Raw genomic sequence first — 20,907 nt, forward strand, 5'->3', positions numbered from 1 at the left:
AATAATCGAAGACTCCAATACCCTAGTCTTTGTATTGAACAGAACTATGCAAAAAATCAACAATGAAGTAGAAGTCTTGAACAACAGTATAAACTCACTAGACCTAACAGTCATCACAGAACATTATACCAACAACAGAACATATATTCTTCTCAAGTTAACACAGACCATTTTCTAAGAAAAATCATATGCTAAGCCATAAAACAAGTCCCAATAAATTTAAAGAGATCAAAATCATATGAATCATGTTTTCTAACTATAATGGAATAAAATTACAAAAAAAAAAAAAAAAAAAGGAAAATTTAAGATATTCACAAATATGAGGAAATCAAGCAATACCCTCTCAAGTAACCAACGGATCAAAGAAGAAATTACAATAATTTGGGACAAATAAAAATGAAAAAAATAACATGCCAAAAGTTATGAAATGTGATTAAAGCAGTGTTTGAAGGAAATTTTATAACTATAAATGTTATATTAAAAAAGAATAAAGATGCCCTGGCAGGGAGGCTCAATTGGTTGGAGCATAATTCCGTACACCAAATGGGTTATGGGTTTGATCCCCAGTCAGGGCATGTGCAAGATGCAACTGATCGATCAATATTTCTATTTCTCATCAATGCCTACCTCCCTCTCTCTCTTTCTCTTTTTCTCTCTCTCTTCCTTCTTCTCTCTTTCTCTCCCCCTACCCTTCCTTTCTCTCTAAAAATCAATGAGCATATCCTCAGGTGAGGATTAAAAAAAAAAAAGAATAAAGATCTCATATCAAAAACCTAATCTTCTAACTTAAGATACTAGAAAAATATAATTAAATTAAACCTAAAGCAAGCAGAGGAAATGAAATATATCAGAGTAAAAATGTATAAAATAGAGAAAAACTGATGAAACCAAAAGCTGTCCTTCGAAAACGTCTACAAAACTGACAAACTTTACCTACAATGACAAAAAAAAAAAAGAAAAACTCAAACTACTAAAATAAAAAATAAGGAGGCATCACTACCAATCTTACAGAAATAAAAAGGAAAGGGAATAATATAAACAACTATATGCCACAAATTATATAACTTAAATGAAATGGACAAATTCTAGAAAGACACAAACTTCCAAGCTGACTCAAAATGAAAATGAAATCTGAATAGACCACTAACAGGCGATTGAATTAAAAATTTTTAAACTTCACACAAAGAGAAAGTCCAAGTAAGATGGCTGTAATGGTGAATTGTACCATACCTTTAAAAAATATCAATTCTTTACAAACTACTCCCCAAAATGAGAGAAGGAAACATTTCCCAACTCATTCTGTGAAGCTAGTATTATCCTGATACCAAACCAGATGAAGATATTACAAGAAAACTATGGGCCAGTATCTTGGATGAACAGACTCACAAATCCACAACAAAATACTAGTGAACCAAATCCAGCAACATGTAATATAAAGTAGGATTATATACCATGACAAAGTGGAATTTATCCCACAAATACCAATTGCTTATCTTCAAATCAACCTTTCCTCTTTGAGCTCCTTGTGTGCAAGGATAATTTATTCATTTTCAAATCATCAGTTATGTGCCAATAACAAATGTCATTCTCATTATAAATAGCACGTCCATACTCATCCCACTCCTTATTTCTTTAAACTGCTTTATTTTGCTTTGTGTCAATTTTATCTGGCATTATGTGTGGTTCCCAAATGCTTAGAAACAACTTAACACTGATAGATCTTCAATAAACATGTTTAATTAATGACAGGAACTATGTGAATTCTTAAAAATTCTATGTCAATTCCTAAGTTGCAAGGCATTACCCACCTGAGTTCCTCAGGTCTTGCCGTACTTGCTGACAGAATAAAAAAAGAAAACACCCAGTTAGTTTCCTTTTACATGGTAAACTGCATCACTATTCATAAAAGTAAATCTGGTCTAAATGCTTTGTAAACCATGTTTCCGAACTATAGATTTAAAAACCTACATTTCACAAGTGTTCTAGGGTGCACATCATTAAAGTCCATATGACAATTATTTCCATTTTTTAAATAAAGTAATAAAATAGCATACATCTTTTCAAGCCTTCTAGAGTGACCTGAGTGACAATGGGGCATTGTCAGTTCAAAATAAGAATTAACTTAGGGTTTTAAATGATCACAAATTGAAATGGCTTAATAGCTATCTATTATTTAATTTATAACCAAACCAAAAATTATGACTATAAATCAATTATTTTTTAAAAACGGACACTGCTGGGCTAGCCAGGGGGCTCAGTTGGTTGGAACTTTGTCCCACACACCAGGAGGTTACAGGTTCAACCCTCAGTCAGGGTACATACCTAGGTTTGCAGGTTTGATCCTGTCAGGGCACCCAATTGATGCTTCTCTCCCACATCCATGTATGTATGTTTCATCTCCTTCCTTCCTTCCCTCTTTCCTTCCCCCCCTCCTTCCTTTCTTCCCTCTTTCCTTCCCTCCCTCCTTCCTTCCTTTTCTCTTCCTCCCTTTCTCTCTTTCACTCTCTCTCTCAATCAGTGAACATATCCTCAGGTGAGGATTAATTTAAATTAAAAAAAACCTGACACTGCCAAGCATCACATCATGGTGGTTATTTCCAGACAAACAGTGATGACCTAATACTGCACATATTTAAAAGTCAACCTGTATTTTAATACAAACTTAAATTTGAAACCAAACACAAGTTTTAGTAAAGCATGCTTGTTATTATGTAATTAAAGTAACTTATAGGAAATAACATTTATGAATTTGCAAATGCCTTTGTATGATGTACACTAATGACTAAAATTCAAAAATTTATTTCACAGAATTCTCAATCATATTATAATACCATCTGACATAATTTTTACTTAAAATGTATTCATCATTTATCAATGTTTTGTAATGTTCCTAAGGGGATTCTGAAGATTATTATGAGTGAAATCTAAAAATCAAAAAGGGAAGAAAAAATGTTGCCCTACAGAATAATTAAAATAGTTAACATGAACAAAAACTGAACCCAAACTCAGGATAGCGTTTACAGTGGCATTAACATAAAGTTTATTCTTAGTAACCATGAAGGCAATATTTTTCCCCTTGTATTTTATTAAATTTGATTATATACGAACCAAATTCAATAAATAAAGAGTACTTTAGTTGACTGGAATAGACTAAAGATTCAGACACCATCCTCTCAAGTAAACAATACCAGCAACATGAATTGTCAAGAAAGAACAGTCCTCTAAAAAAGTGTTGCATTTCACCTTTCATCTGTAAGGTTCGACGAGAATATCGTTTGCTGGGCCTTCTTTCAAAGGAAGTTGATCTCCTTGCCTTATTTGTTTTTGTGGTCTGATACTCAGTTTTCCCACTAAAATAAACAAGACATGTTAACAGAATAAGACCATTTAAGACCTACAGTAATGATATACACATAAATGAGAGAAAAACCTACACTGGGATTGTTCTTTTAAAAAACCATCCTGAATTTCATCCTGAGGGAACTGCTTTTAATGTCTTGATGTCTCTCTATACCACATCATTCTTTCACTCTTTAGGCTCATGTGAAATATGTAACACACAAAGTATATTATTTTTTCTTAAGCACGCATATCACCTAAGAACATATTAAATAAGTTTGAGATACCTGTGCTTTTATGGAACTTCCCTCTCCTCCCCATTCATACTCCTCAATGCAAAGCAAGCAATTAACTCAAGATTTTCAGTTATTTTTTCTAATTGTGATACACTTTCCAGAATAATTTTCCAGAAATATTTAAAACAATTGTCCCACTCTCCACAATTTCCATTTAAATTCTAAGAAGACACCTCCCCACTTTCAATACAGATAAAAGCTCTCTCAATGAATCCCCACACAGTTGTCTTGCCACATTTATTTACATTCCTTCTTTAAATCATACTGACTCACTCTCATGGCATAAGTCACAACCAATAATCTATTCTCAGGTAAACTAAAATATTCCTAACTTACCAACAAAGAAGGAGTCTATAAGAACAACAGAACTTCAGGTTTAAAATGACCAGAAATATTATCCAAATTAATTTCCCACATAGTGCAGGGTACCCTTTTTTCTATATGGCATTCGCTGTTGCATGAAGATGCCTTAAAGCTCTTGTTGTATGGATTAAAATTGGGAACTAATTAAATACAAAGTAAATGTCAACAGGAATATAAAATCCATTACACTGTTATGTTTCCTGTCTATTCTGGGAATTACAATCAATAACAATTACACTTTTTCTTTTATTTTGGCCAGTGGAAAACACTGGCAAGCCCTAATTACCACATCTATGAAATGAGGGCTTGGCCTAAATTTTCTGACCTCTATGAAAGAATGAAAGATACAGTAGGCAGCTATAAACATTAACCTATATCTAAATCGTGATCCTAGTCGAATAAATCCTGATCGCTGAGAACCCTTTTGGACAGGGCCTCGAAGGCGGAAGAAGGCATGATGCTCCACAGCACATTTCCATAAATGTTTGCATGCTTTTGGATGGTCCAGTCTAAAGACAAATGTATGCTCTTGCTCTTTGCCCTGAAAAAGAAAAGGATGCAAAAAGAGGTAATTATCAGGTTTAACATTTCCATCCCATTACTCAGCTAGAAGTAGAACTCCAGTAATACCATGAATCAAATAAAGCACTTGGTTTGCTGCCTGAAACTTAAGACACTTATAGCTACCTATATAAAAAGAAGAGCTGAAATCAAGCTGTTCATTTTCTCAGTCAATATAAAATTATTCCTAAGAGGATCTACTCTGCTTATGTGATCTCCTTTCTCAGAGATACATAAAATGAGGTTTTATCTGCTACACTTTGCGATAAATGTGTAATTATAATTTAAAGGATCATACAAGATCTGGCGATATATAAGAACAGACTTAAAGATGTCCACATTCTTTGTCATAGTAAGCATACTCACAGGAATCTAATTATGATAGTTAACATTCATAAGCACTTTCCTATGAATTACTTCAATAGGCAGTTACTACCATTAGCCCCATTTCACAGATAAGGAAATTGAGACTCTTTAAGAAAGTAAACTCAAGGTCACAAAGCTAGTAAGAGAGGAAGCCAGAATTTGAACCTAGCCATCGAGGCTTCAGAGCTTAAGTTTATAATATCTAAGCTATACTGGCTATCCAGGAAAAAAGATTTTCTAAACAACAAAATTTACACCCCAAAATTTTCTTCAGTATCATTTATAACAGTATAAACTGGCCAAAAAATTTTTTAAAACCTAACTGTCCAAAATACAAAAAAGAAGTAAATAATGGTATATTTTAAAACTCTACAGAGATAAATGAATGAATGCACTATTTTTTAATTCATATTACAGAATACTATTTTTAGATTAAAACACACAAACCAGATCTACATGGTTACTCCTGTTTAGGTAAAATAAGCAAGCTGCAAAAAAACATGTATAATTTATACATATTTTAAAACCAATTCTACCATGTATTTATATTTGGAAAATGTTAGAAAGTATGAGAATGATACCCCCCAAGAATGGCGGCCAGCCACAGGGCAGGAAGGGGCAAGCTGCAAGGATTAGACCTTAGCTGTATTAAATATACTGTTATTAATTTATCTACCTCTAAAAGATAATTCTGAAGGAACAATGTCAAAAATGTTTCCTAAATGAGTGAAATGGATATCAATGTTATAATCTGTTTAAACTTTCCAGTATATTTAAATATTTTGTAACTTAAATTACTATGTCATTTTAAAATATTTTATAAACTCTATATGTAGTTTCTTTATGACCTTGGTATAGACATAAGAGTCTTTAAACTTTAAGACAGAAAAAGTAGTGACAACAAAGGAAAAAATTTATAAATTGTATACATTAAAATTGAAACCCTCTAGGTATACAAAAGATGCTATAAGACAAAAGGCAAGCCAGGTAGCAGGAGATACTTGCAACACATATCTGAAAAAGAACTAATATCTAGAACTTCTTTGATGGGGAAGAAAAGTACATGGTGCAAAATAAACAAAAGACTTGAACAGGCACTTCATAAAAGAGAATATCCAAATATCCAATAAATATATAGGAAAGTGCTGCATACATAGTTATCAGGAGAATGCAAATTAAAATGATTCTACTATAGAATGGCTTAAACAAAAAAAGAGAATACCAAACATTAGCAAAAAATAAAATAAAACTCTTTCAACACTGCAGGTCAGAGTGTAAACTTATATAAACACCTTGGAAAGCAATTTGGCAATATCTGCAAACACCAAACACACGCATAGCCTAGTGTTCAGGGCAGCACTCTTCTTAATAGCTGAAAATTAAAAACAATTCAAATGGCTATCATGGATAAATAAATGTGGCCTGCTCATGAAATGGAATACTATATACTATATAACAATATACATTATATATAATACATAACAATAAGCCAACTACAACTACTCACTGCAACAGGGCTAATGCTCACAAATAAAATGTCGACATAAAGAAGCCAGCCAGACACAAAGAGAACATTCAGTCAGGTTTCGTAAGTTCAAAATAAGTATAAGCAAAAACTAATCTATGGTGGTAAAGTCAGGAGAGTGGTTACCCTTGGGGGACTGTTCCTTGCGGGGCACAAAGAAGATTCTATTATTGCAGTATCATTCTGTTTCATCTGGGTGCTGGTTATAGATGTGAAAATCCTACAAGCTGTACGTTTACTTTTGTACTTAATGTATGTGATATGTAAATAAAATTTATCAACAAAAACTATACATAGAAACTTCCGGCCAAGATGGAAGCCTAGACAGATGCTGCATCTCCCTCCACAACTAAGAGGGAATACAACTATCTCAAAACTAGAGATAACCAGACGTTCCAGAAAATCAAGCTGAACGTAAGTCCAACAAACAAAGATATAAAGAAGAAATATTCATCCAGACAGGTAGGAGGGGCAGAGCCAGGGTGGAGAGGACGTGGTATTGTGGCGGCAACAGCGACAGCAGCGGCAGGCCAGCAGAAAGTGCAATTACACGTTTTAAGAAGTTGAGAGGGACACCTGGGGAGTGTTTCCAGCACCAGACCAGCATGGTCCCAGCACCAGGGAAAATAAAGCCTCGTTGCTTCTGATTAGGCAAACCAGTGGTTGTTGGGGTGGAGGAAGAAACTGCCGGTCTCTCAGCAGAGTCGACTTGTTTAAAGGGCCCCCACGGTCCTAGAAGGTCCGCAGATCCACCCTGGAAATGACGGACAGGGCAACAGCTAGAGAGGTGCCAGTCCTATACGGAAGTGGGAGAAGTGCCTGGAAAAGGGGGGAGTGCTGAGCAAGCGGCATTGTTCCCTCTCAGATCCCTCCCCCACATACAGCGCAACAACGTGGCGAAACGGGTCACCCAGTACTGACGAATCCCTAAGGCTCCGCCCCTTACAACATAACAGGAGCGACAGCTCTAAGACACAGAGGAAAACAAACACAGGAGCCTGTCAAGATGAGGAGACAGAGAAGTATGGCCCAAAAGGGGGAACAGGTCAAGGTTCCAGTAGGACAATTAAGTGACAAGGAGATAGCCACCTAACAGATGCAGAATTCAAAACACTGGTGATATAGATGCTCACAGGCTTGACGGATATGCTTGAGTATGGCAAACGCATGAGGGAAGAAGTGAGGGTTATGCTAAATGAAACAAAGAAAAATACACAAAAAACCAATGGTGAAGGGAAGGAAACCAGCATTCAAATCAATGATTTGGAACATAAGGAAGAAACAAACAGTCAACCAGTACAGAATGAGGAAACAAGAATTGAAAAAAATGAGAAGAGGCTTAGGAACCTCTGGGACAACTTTAAACGTGCCAACATCTGAATCATAGGGGTGCCAGAAGGAGAAAAGGAAGAGCAAGAAATTGAAAACTTACGTGAAAAAAAAGAAAGAAAAACTTCCCAAATTTGGCAAAGAAAACAGACACACAAGTCCCTCAGAAAGCATGGAGAGTCCCAAACAAGCTAGATCCAAAGAGGACCACACCAAGACACATCATAATGAAACTGCTAAAGGTGAAAGATAAAAAGAGAATCTTAAAAGCAGCAAGAGAAAAGCAGAGCATTACCTACAAAGGGGTGCCTATAAGACTATCAGCTGATTTCTCAAAAAGAAACTGCAGGCAAGAAGTATTAAATGTGATGAAAAGCAAGGACCTACAACCAAGATTACTCTATCCAGCAAAGCTATCACTTAGAATGGAAGGGGAGATGAAGTGCTTCCCAGACAAGGTAAAGCTAAAAGAGTTCATCATCACCAAGCCACTATTATATGAAATGTTAAAGGGACTTACTTAAGAAAAAGAAGATTAAAACTATGAACATTAAAATGACAACTCACAACTATCAACAACTGAATCTAAAAAGTAAAAACAAAATCCAACTAAGCAAACCAGAACAGGAACAGAATCATAGGTATGGGGATCATCTGGAGGGTTATCAGCTGGGAGGGGGAAGGGGCATAAATGGGGACATGGTGCAGGGACTAAGAAGCATAATCGGTTGGTACAAAATAGACAGGGGGAAGTTAAGAATAATATAGGAAAGGGTGAAGCCAAAGAACTTATATGCATGACCCATGGACAGGAACTAAGGGCGGGGGGATTGCTAGAGGGGAGGGGGGTACTAGGCAGAGGGGAGCCAAGGGGGGAATAAATTGGAACTACTGTAATAACATAACCAATGAAATATACTTAACAAAAAAAACCCAAAAACAAAAAAAACTGCACAGGCTGACTCGCCGGCGCAGTTCCCCAGTTTCCCGCGGCTGCCTCGCCTCATGTGGCTGCAGCGCAGCACAGCACGGCACGTCTGACTTCATGCTCGGCACCAAAGCTGATGGCAAGACCACCCTAAAAGGCCTCCAGTGCATTTTCCAGGCGCAGGGAATGACCAAGGCGGTGCATACCTGGTAGAACCATGGTTATTGAGCGACCTACATTAACAAAAATGGCAACTTTGGCAATTTGGGAATTTACCCACATGAACTGGTATTGCTGGACCTTCAGAGTATGATGGTGAGGTGGAAGGCAAAAAAGTTGACAGTCTTTTGAACAAAGTAGAAGAAAGAATGTAAGAATTGAGTCAGGACAGTATGGGGCAGATGAAACGGTTACCACCCATAGTTCAAGGAGGGGCCATTGATAGGTACTGGCCCACTGCTGATGGCCGCCTGGGTGAACACAACATAAATGAAGTGGTACATGAGGAAGACTCACCTAATCAGAATATTAAAATTCTGCACTCGAAGCAGTTTGAAAATATTCTCATCCTTAGTGGGTGTGTTAATCTGGCAGAGTGTGATTTGGCATATACTTGGGCCATCATGGGCAATGGCAAAGATTACACTGGCAAAGACGTGTGATTCTGGGAGGCAGAGATGGGGGCATTTTATGTGAAATAGTCAAACTGAAACCAAAGATGGTCACTATGGTAGAGGCTGACCAAATGGTGATTGATGGATGTAAGTAATAGATGCAAAAACATGTGGTGATGTCTTAGACAATCTTAAAGGAGACTGCTATCAGGTTCTAGCAGAGGACTGTATTCCAGTACTGAAGAGGAATGCCAAAGAAGGGAGAGAGTTTGATTATGTGATTAATGATTTGACAGCTGTTCTAATTTCCATGGGAGTTTCTCAGACTGATTCTCAACCTCTCCGTGAAAGTACTGAAACAGGATGGGAAATATTTTACACAGGAAAACTGTGTCAATTTGACAGAAGCCCTGTCACTCTATGAAGAACAGCGTGGGCACCTGTATTGTCCTGTGGAATTCTCAAAGGAGGTCGTCTGTGTCCCTGCATACTTGGAATTGTGGGTATTTTATGCTGTTTGGAAGAAAGCTGAACCTTGAAGAGAAGTATCCCCTTACCATGTGTGCTTACAAATAGCCTTCCTGGCCATCATATGCTGTATATGACATCAAAATAAGTCAGGCAATTGATTGTGAACTCCTTCCAAGTTTTCTAATTATTATTTTTAATTTAAAAAAGCAAATGGAAAATGTATATTTTGATGAACTAGGGTTTTATTTTTTTAAAGTCAGCTGAGGATGATTAGATAGCATAGTGAACGCTGCTAAATGCACTGAACCCCTACAATGTGATTTCCATTACTTTTTTTCTCCTGTGTGGGCTGTTTTTGTTTTAATTTTGGTAGACTTCGAATTTTGTTGTTTAGAAAAATGAACATCACTGTTTTGTTCTGGAGGGCAGTTCTTGCTGGCATTTCTTTCCCCCAAAATTAATTGACTTATATAATTAAAATTTGGTGCTTACATCAAAGTTAAAAATTGAATTAGCAATGCTTTAAAATTACAAATGAGGAAAAAAAAAGAAACTACACATAGAAAAAAACACGAGAAAATGTATAAAATCAAAATAGGAAGACCTTTCTATGATGCAAAATGCATAAGCCACAACTGACTGACAAATTCACCTATTTAAAAATTTTAAAATAAATGGCAAAATTCACAATAAGCAATGCTAAAAGACAAACAACAATTAGATAAAATATTTACAATTCCTACCATAAAGGGGCAACTCTCGAAAGAAAAAAGGTCAACAACTCAAAAGAAGATATAAATAGACGGTTTGGAGAAAAGAAAATACAAATAACTCAGATGTATGAAAAGATGGTCAATATCACTCATAATAAAAGAAATAAAAATTAAACCTATAATGAAATTCTATTTTCACCTTTCAGATAATGTGATTACTCACAGAAACAGGTTTATATGCAGATAAATAGTACAACTTTAGAGGCTCTCTCTATATCCATGACAAATGCACATAACCATTTGAACCAGCAAGTCCACCTCCAGAAAATTATCCTATAGATACTTGCCAACGTACAAATTAATGTCTATATAGTGAATGTCAATTAATTGAGAATTGATTAAATAAATTACAGTATATCCTAAAATATTATGCAGTTTTAGCTTATGTTTTAAATAAGAACAAAGAAGCACTTTATATACTGATATGAAAAAAATGTAAAGTTAAAAAAGAGTAAGAACAGAAAAGTATATAAGCATACTAACTTGTATTTAAAAAAACTGATATACACATTTGCTTGCAATATATACAACTTTAAAAAAGATTTCAAAGAAGATAATACTGTATTATGTATTAGATCAAATCTAAAGTGTTACCAACTGTAAGATGCAGAATTATTTTATGGCCCAAAAAGGAAAGCGTCACCAATTAAATTATGACCATATTTTCTTATCACATAGAATTATATTTTATTCTTCTTGTAGGGTTGCCTTTAGATTTAAATACAAGTATCATTTAATCACACATGTGCTTACATAAAAAGGAAAATATTGGTAAAACATTTTAAAATGCGACATCTGCCTCTTCTGAATCATTTTCAACTCATTTGTTAATGCTACAATGATCATCCTCTGTGCCATCAAGAGATTTCTCTTTAAAATGACCTATCATTGTGTCTATGATTTTCTTCCAGGCTATGTGATAGGGCAATCCTTTGTATGTATCTCAATAATAAAACTTCAAAACTTAGCACTGTTTCATCTAATTTTCAGAATCTTTTTTTTAAGTTCTGCTAATGTAGTCCTTTTCACACTTCATTGTGCATATAAATCTTTTTAACATTTTGTCCAATTTGTTTTTATTATATGTATGTTTTTCAAATTTATTTCTTTGCATGCATTAAAATTATTTTTATTTACTAACAATTCTGTAAGTTTTAACAAATGTATAGAGCAGCAATTTTCAACTGGTGTGCTGCGAGAACTTTTAAAACAGGCAATACCTATTTTGTCAGGGGCATTGACCTCTCTTCCCTTAAGACTGTCAAATAAAAAAAGAAAAAAGACAACAGTCAACACAACAATAACCATCTGGTATGAATAATTCAAAATAATACCTCTTTTTTTGGTCGGATTGACAAAAAATGTATTTTTTTGTATGCCACAGCATTTTGGTAATTAGTTTATGCGTGCCATGAGACTAAAAAATGGTTGAAAATAGCAACCACCATCAAAACCAGGATACAAACTAGTTCTCTCATTCCCCAAAATTCATCGTGCTGTTTCCCACTCCACCTAGTTTCAACCAGTGATATAGTCTCCGCTCTTATGGGTTTGCCTTTCCCAGCCTGTCATATAAATAAACTCATACAGTTATGATCTTTTGAATCTGGCTTCTTTCACTCAGCATAAGGCATCTGAAATGCACCCATGTCATTGTGTGTACCAATTAGGAACTCAATTTAACTGGGAAAATAAAAAAGTAATCCTTAGTTTAGAATACTTTATTTAAAAATATTAGGTAGATCTTTTTTATTAATCTTTTTGATCGGGTACTAAAGGATAAAGTTATTTAAATGTAATTTGTACATACATGAGATATATTATCAATGAAGAAAAAAGAGTAGTCTTTTATACTGCCTTTAAAGACAGAAAAACCATATTTTTAGGATGGTGTGACCTGAAGCAAGAAATTATTTAATTAACTTATCAATTATACTAAGTTCTATGGCTCTATAAAACATGGAACATTTTCCTCTTTTAGAAATTTAAGCTACCATATAACATATTCATTGTTAATAAGTAATGCAATGCAATTCTCACCTGATCATCATCTTCTACCACCACCAGGGTTAATTTATTCTTCTTAAAGTCCAATCTGGTTATCTTAGGCCTGTAACAATATGAGAATAATAGCCAGATTTCAAATAAATAAGCCAGATTTCAAATAAATGTCCTCTAAATTTAACAAAAATACTGTTATTAATTCAAGCACATTAACCATTTAATTTCTGAATTGAAAACTAGTAAGGGTAAGCATAACCTGCACTCCCAACAAAAAGGTCTCCAATCATAAAAATAGTTAATAGAAAAAAAAAGTTTCAAAAGCAGTAACTGTAGCAAAATTAATGCTGCGCCATTTATCAAGCATTAAAAATGTTAAGGAGCCCTGACAGGGTGGCTCAGCTGGTTGGAGCATTGTTCCCACACACCAAGAGGTGATTCCCAGTCAGGGCATATAGTAGTTTGCATTTCAATCCCCTGTTGGGGCACATACAGGAAGCAACTGATCAATGTTTCTTTCTTACATCAATGTTTCTCTCTCACTCTCCCTCCCTTTATATTTATCCATATAAATATTTCATAGGCTCCCAACTATAGTGTAAGATTCTCCAGATCTAGTATCAAAGCAGCAACACAGGAACAAGATATAGGAAAGACCATAAAGCTTTTCTAAAGGCCTAGAGGAAAATAATTGATTAGGGTCTTCAACTCTATTTTCTACAGCAATTTTGATTTGAAGAAATACATCTTTAATAAAAAAAAAAGTTTTTTAACCTCACTTTATTGCCTACTTTCCAACTCTGTATCTCACTTGTATTAAAATCCTAAAAAACCTACTACATTTGAACTCTATACTTCTGTGAACTGTAAAATGTCAAAAGAATGCAACTCTCACTAATTTTTTAAATATAAATTACATAAAATGTAATTGTAAAATATAGCTTGTTTACAAGAGCTGTACTAAAACAGTGAGTAAGTGTAACAGGTGGAGGAGGGGGGAGGATATAGCACTTATTTAAGTGTAACAAATACTTACATAATGCCTACTAAGTATCAGGTAGTCTTCTAAGTGTTTTACATGTATTAATTCGATTCATTCTAACAACAATCTATGAGGTGGTACAAAAGATTCTTTATCTCTCTGCCTAGAGCATTTTCTGACCATGAAGCATATCCCATTAGCCCACTACACAAGCTGATAGTGTCAGAGAATTAACACTCAAGGACTGGGTAAATAAAGACCCCAGCTCTCTCACCAAGCAAGGGATAGTAATAAAGGTGATCCACTTAAGTCTCAAGAGAGTCCCTGGCAAAGACACCTGGATGCAAAAACAAATGAAATACTATCTTCAACTTTTTAAGGGGAAATACTTTGCAACCTAAAATTCCATCCTCAGTTCAATTATCAGGAAAGCTTAAAGGAAGAAAATACCATTTTAAGGCAACCAAGGATTCAAAATATTTACCTCATATAACCTTTTCTCAGGCAGTTACTTGAAAAAAAAAATATCTAAACATATATATATATCAGAAAAAAACTAAAGCACAGAAAGGAAAACATAGGAAGAAAACACAGGATTCCTGGCTGAGAAACAGAAAATCAAAGTCCCAAGATAAAAGCTATTCAGTAGCTTGGAGAGCAAACAGGTCACACTGAAATAGATTAATTATTTCCTGCAACTCTTGAGAACTGGCAAGAACTTAAGGAGAGTGCAAAGACGGGTAATTTAAAGGGTTGTGTGTGGCGCTGTGGAAGACACTGGGGGAGGTGGGGCCAAGAGCTCTAGGATAAACAAGAAGCTATATGGCAAGGAAAGGTATCCCAGTTGTGCGTTCAAGGATTTTGGATTTTTGGTTTGATCAGGAAAAAGACAGAGAGAGCAGTATTGTATAACAAGCTTTACTGAAAGGCGTCTGGACAGGGTTGTACAGGAGGGGAAGACCTTCACAGCAGAACAGCCAGACACAAATGGCACAGGACCACCACCCAGAAAAGGAAGAGGGCATGGGGACTGCCAGAAGAGAGGGGAATAAGAGAGGGGATTTATGTGTCTAGGCAATTGCATTCAGCAGGAAGTGGGGAGTCTCTTGGTCAGAGAGCTCTGAAGGGCAGGAGTGGTCTGGAGTTTTATATAGCTAGAAGATTTATTTCATCTATTGCTAGCAGTTTTCAGTAGGATATGCAAAAAGATGGGCTCTAAATAGCTACAAATATACTTACTGGGCTATATGTAAAGAAAATGGATGTATAAGATTTTGAATTTTGTGCTGGCAGACTCTGAGCTAAATAAGAGTCTTCACACCCTCACATAGGGGCCAATATACAGGAGCCATCTTCAGCCCACGTATATAACACTAGTACACTCCTGCAGTCTGTAACAGTCTGACACAGACAGAATAATATAAATACTATTTCTTGATTTTCAGCTTTTAAAACCAACCAGACAAAACCTGAAAACTTAACTATGGTTATGAAATCCAAGTTACAGCTATCCTTGATGTAAAGCACAAATCTAATTTAAAAGTTTGGATGACAGAAGCTGGGACACAGAAAGAGAAGCATAGCTTAAAAGGAAATGTGAAAGTAAGACTACCTGTGGAATAAGAAATACTAAATACTGTATAGTGACAAAACTACATGACAAGAGTGAGTGCCCATGTGAACATTTAATACATAAACACATAACATTTATATTAACACATGCATTTTGACATACCTTGAAACCAATGGAAAATACAGGCAGAACAGTTTTAGTGGGACTAAAGATTGGTAGGGGTATGATAGGAGACAGTTTCAATTCATTTACAAGTTTTTCGCAATTATTTGAGTTCCAAAATCTATTTTATATATTAATATCATATAATGTTTTTACACATTAAAAAAACAAAACAATAAAATCTTTGACATTAACTCTGCTTACCAAAAAAATAGGCCAATTTTGGTCTCTCCTTCAAAAACAAGAACTCCTGTTGGGGTTAGTCCCAAGCTATAGTCATTCCCGTCTCTAGCCTAATTTAATGAAAACGAAATGTATTAACTTTATTTGCATAAAACAGGTTTCACAATTTTACATAACTGTTAATTTTATTTTCACAGTGAATTATATTTATTATATACTGGTAATATTAATATGTAAGGTGTTTTCAACAATTAAGAGTATCCAAAACAGCATTCTCAGAAAAATTAATGTATACACTTAGTTCATTAAAATATTCTAGTTTTAAGGTATGTCTTCATTGAAAATAGTTACATCCCACTCCAACAAAAGCTCTTTCCAGATTCTTCCCATATTCCATTCACCACTTAAATCACAAATTCTGAGTAAAAAAGAACTGTCTTTCTGGGAAAATTTACCTCCTTAAACTAGAAATAACTTAAATCACTACATAAGCTATACTAAAGTTTATCCACGTCCTCTCAAGTTAGAGATTTGCAATTTTGCATTCTACATTACTTTAATTTTTATAGAACCTGTGTAGCTTACATGATATAAAGTGATACGAAAATGAAGTGAAAGGACAAAAAGTACTTTAAAAAACTTAAAAAGAAAAAAACGCTTAAAAATATAGATATACTTTTTGGAAATTTTCTCTTCTTTCTTATAATTAACCTTTACATGAGATTCTTATCATTCGGCATTTAACCCCAGTCTTTATAACCATGCAGCTGAAGTACCTACTGCTATCCTATGCAAACTCCACGGTCTCTCTCAGATTGAAATATTTCATAATCAGCTTGAATCTTGAAAGAATAAATTTTTTCAAAAGCATCACAACACAGTGCTTACCTTGACCACATGCATATCGACCCCATACATTTCTAGCCATTTGGCTTTATTCAGATAATTGGTTTCAGCTTGTGCCGGTGTCTGACCTCTGAAATTAAAAAAATAATAGTCTTTAAAATAATAATAATATAATAATAAATGGAAAATGAATTGTATACCAAGTATAGAAATAGAAGAAAACAAATATGAGATCATTATTAAAGTAATGTTAAAGAAAGTGTGATAAAATGTCAAGTACCTGCATTCCTTCCATTTCTCAAAAATAGCCACCTCCATCTCTTCAGTTTGAATGGGCATGAACCTGAACTCAGATACAAGTTCAGGGCTGTGCTCAGCAAGATCATAATCACCAAGTTCAGCTACAAACATAAGTTTCACAAAGTTATATTTTGTTAATAAGTTTATTTCCCTCTGAATCTTCCTTCACAACCAATTTTATTAATAAATATTGCCAGGATTATAAAGATTCTTTCTTAAACTACAAGGAATTCACAACACACAAACCATTCCCCAAAATTAATTTAGTGTACATTTACGATTTCTCTGTCTATACACACAAATCACGTATTTGTGGTTGGTGGTGTATTTCCAATTAAATGTCTTTAATTTATTCATATCTCATAATGTTTAGTTTTTGGGTGAAAACCTCTTCCTAGACTTCCACAGGGAAATACCTTTTGACCTTATTATGAATAAACAAGAATATTTAGCAATTCTTAACAATTAGCTGATATCTGTTAAGATTCTAATATGCAAACAATGTGACATCATATACCACTATAAGATGCCGTCCTCCTGGAATTTTAAATTATTAATCCTAAAGAAATAACAAAAAAATTGCTAAAAAATATTTGGGGAAGGAAGGCAGTAGAAAAAGAACTGAACAATGCACAAACATTTATGTACTCATCTGTGGCTATCCCTGAACAGTGGATTTGGGGAAGAAGGGAAAACATTCTAATTTTCTATACTTCAAATTTTTTCCTTTAAAAGAATATTTACTCATTAAAAAAAGAAAATATTTCCATTTTTATAAAAAAATCTGTCAAGAGAAAAAAATATGAAGAAAATACAAGAGAAAAGCAGTAACATTTTTTAAAAGATTTTTTATTTAATTTTTGGAGAGATGGGAAGCAAGGGAGAAAGAGAGGGAAACATTGATGTGAGAGAGAACCATCAGTTGGTTGCCTCCCATACACACCACAATCGGGGACTGAAGTTGCAACCAAGGTATGTGTCCTGGCCAGGAATCAAACAGGCAACTTTCCACTTTGCAGGATGATACCCAAACAACTGACCCACACCAAAAGGACGATAATAACATTATTTATTGAGCGCCTACTCTACACATTAGACATATTACAGATAAACTGTCAGTTAACTTCACAACAAACTTGAAAAATATTACCACACTCTTTTATTGCTGAAGAAATTGCTCTTTTGTCTAGACCACAGTGTTTTTAAGAAACTACAAACTAAATCTGCTACAAAATGTTGTTCAGAATATATACTAAAATGGTTCAGAAAAGTGAACTTGAGAGTATGAGAAAAAGCTAACAAAAACAAGTTCTTTTCATGAAGATAAAAGTAACATATTGGCATATTTATTCTTAAGGAGCTTAAGAATTAATAGAATTTGGTAAAATATTAGACATGGGACAAAGATATGCATAGGACATAATATGAAATTTAGAGGAATCCAAAATAATGGTGCCATGGATAAAAAGATAAAGTAGAAATTTTATTTTAAAGAAATATATAAGTAGGGTTAAGAGATAATATAACAGTCACATGTATAAATCAAACAGTATTTAGTGAACACTATTCTGAATAGTGTTTTGTTAAACATGCCAAAATGTATAAAACCATATTTTTAAGAAGCATATAGTTTGCCCATCATGAAAATTACACAATGAGACAAAGATAGACTATATGACACAATAAATGGTATAACAGGTATTAAAAATGACAGCCTTTCAGTAGATCAAAGAATTTTAGAATTAACAACTTCACACAGGAATTAATAAAATGTAAAAAATATGCTTTCAAGAGAGATGCATGTAATTATATACTTCTTATAGTTACAATGCTAGAGGCATCGCATTTCCAAACCAGTGTCTAGTTGATATTCTGCAAATGAGAAAAGTTTTAATTTGCAGACAAACTAGGATAGTAGATGGGAGACAAGCAGGTAACAATTTGTACTAGTGGGAAATTTCTAAGGTAGAGAAATTTCCTCCATTCGTCAATCCCTCCATCAACAGGAAAATATGCTTTCTTAAATAGTGGAAGCACAAAATAAGCAAAATATTAGGTTTAGCATAAAATGTTAAAAATTTAGCCTTATTATCTATAATACAGAAAATATTGGGGGTAATCATGGAATTTGCCCCCCCAAAAGCATAAAATTATAATCAGAATTTTTTTTCCATTTTGTGAACAGGGACTGAAATTATAGTTTTACTAAAATGTCAATTTCTCAGAAGAAAATTCCTGGGTTTAACACTATGTGATCAGTTTAAAAAGTTACAAGATTTGAATTTTCTCATTATTCTAATTTACTGGAAAACTTTCTTATCCTGAAAATAACTATCAGAAACTTTTAAATACACTCTATTTCTTTCATGGATTCATGTTTAAGAATAAGACTGAAAGTAAACCATGTGGCCCTAACAACTTACTAATATACAACAGTATTTTTTTAAAGAAAAAAATTAGCTGAGGATCAATTATAACATCTATTGAATTACCAAGTAGACTATGATTTTTGTCTGAAGACACAATTGACAGAAAAAGAGCAAAAGAAGTGAAAGGGAAGAAAAAGAAGGCAAGGTTCTAAAACAAGTGAAAGTCAAGTCAGAGTTGGATACTGATACAAACTTACACAACAACAGTGCTGCTTCTCTCCTTGCACATCACTTTAAATCTTTTGAACTTCTTTAACTAAACAGACATTGAAAGAATGATGCTTAACTCCCAATAGTCAACAGAACTGCTTACCTTGCAGATTATAAGCTGCCAACTGAACTGCTGTATCAAAAGGACAGTCCAATCTGAGACCAAACAGAAATTGGTTAAACGAGTCAATTTTACAACCTTCATTTTAAGATAAATAGAAATATATACTTTATCTTGACCATTTCTTTTTCATAATTAACTATAAACTTATTTTTTAAAACTATTTTTCAGCTACTCAAGAAAATGTGATTTACCTTATGCAACTAATACTCACTTTCCCCTGAGAATATCTTGTTTTAATTGAAGAACGAATAAATATCTAAGAAAAACAAAAGGCACATATTTAAATAAACAGAACAATCTATTCTAAAAATAATCTTACCCTTATAATCTGAGAAGAAACATTCATTTTTTTATAAAGATTTTATTTATTTTTAGAGAGAGGGAAGGGAGGGAGGAAGAGAAGAAGAGAAACATCAATGTGCAAGAGAAACAACAATAGGTTGCCCACAACTGAGGACCTGGCCCACAACCCAGGCATGTGCCCAGACTGGGAATCAAACTAGCAACCTTCCAGTTTGCAGGATGACGCCCAACTGACTGAGCCACACCATTCATGGCGAGAAGAAACATTCTTAATTACAGAATTTTACCCACAATAAAACCTATAAAATAAAAAAATAAGAAAAAGGGGGCAATAAGCATCAGGAGGATAGTAGCATTTCTGCAAGATAATAGCAAGAAAAAGCAGGCACAGAGTACTACAGTACAGAGAAAAGGTTTAAGGCAAATCACTGCACGTAAGCTCTATGAACTTATTTAACTTTACTCTGACACCTCACATGTGAAGGGATACAAGCATAAATATAACTGTAGATGAAGGCTATAATCTCATTGGCAAAGTAGTCAAGAGGAAACCCCTACTGAAGGTACTCAGCAACTCAATCTTTTACTTAATAAATCATATGTGGAACGAGCCATGGATTTGCTATATTATCAATAAATAAATATACCAAGAGGGCAGGAAAAAAATAAAAAAAGTATATATAACCTTCTTAAGGTTTATTCAAAACTATTCAAACCAAATCAAAATACAATACTCTTTATTAATCAACAGCAGTTCAATAGGTAAACTAGGAGCCAACTTGAATAAACTCCCAGTGGCCAAAGATAAGATCATTTTGAACACCAATGAACATGGCAATGTATTAAAACACATCTGCTCTGTTTAAAATCCATGAGTTGATAATGATACTTAAGAAAAAGAACTCACTAGTGCCCTGGCTGGGTGGCTCAGATGCTTGGAGCGTTGTCCATACACCAACAAATTGTGGGTTCAATTCCCTGTTAGGGCACATACCTAGGTTGCAGATTTGATCCCCGGTAGGGGCGCATATGGGAGGCAACCAATCAGTGTTTCTCTCTCACATCGATATTTTTCTTTCTTTCTCTCTCTAATCAATAAACATATCCTAGGGTGAGGATTAAAAAAAAAAAAATAAGAACTCACTAGTTACCTTTGGAGGATGCAATGAAACCAACTCTTTATTTTGAAAATTGATAAAGGAAAATATTCCTACAGTTAAAAGGCACTA

General features: G+C 34.3%; 1 protein-coding gene and 1 pseudogene across 1 annotated transcript in view; one reads left to right on the forward strand and one right to left on the reverse strand.

Annotated features, from left to right (window-relative positions):
• EPB41L5 (erythrocyte membrane protein band 4.1 like 5) overlaps positions 1–20,907 on the reverse strand; it is a 149,499-nt gene that overhangs the window by 97,483 nt on the left and 31,109 nt on the right. Inside the window, exons 6-14 of the mRNA XM_090279315.1 lie at positions 19,587–19,631; positions 19,355–19,407; positions 16,593–16,713; positions 16,355–16,442; positions 15,488–15,576; positions 12,606–12,675; positions 4,370–4,539; positions 3,244–3,350; positions 1,809–1,836 (exon numbers count right to left, since the gene is read on the reverse strand). Of these exons, the coding sequence (XP_090135441.1) occupies positions 1,809–1,836; positions 3,244–3,350; positions 4,370–4,539; positions 12,606–12,675; positions 15,488–15,576; positions 16,355–16,442; positions 16,593–16,713; positions 19,355–19,407; positions 19,587–19,631 (771 nt within the window). The remainder of the gene's footprint in view (positions 1–1,808; positions 1,837–3,243; positions 3,351–4,369; positions 4,540–12,605; positions 12,676–15,487; positions 15,577–16,354; positions 16,443–16,592; positions 16,714–19,354; positions 19,408–19,586; positions 19,632–20,907) is intronic.
• Positions 5,463–9,860, forward strand: LOC150021854 (spermine synthase pseudogene; annotated as a pseudogene).

This window comes from Furipterus horrens, unplaced genomic scaffold (assembly GCF_987537825.1).
Source record: "Furipterus horrens unplaced genomic scaffold, mFurHor1.1.pri manual_scaffold_1, whole genome shotgun sequence".
NCBI classification, from domain to species: Eukaryota; Metazoa; Chordata; class Mammalia; order Chiroptera; family Furipteridae; genus Furipterus; species Furipterus horrens.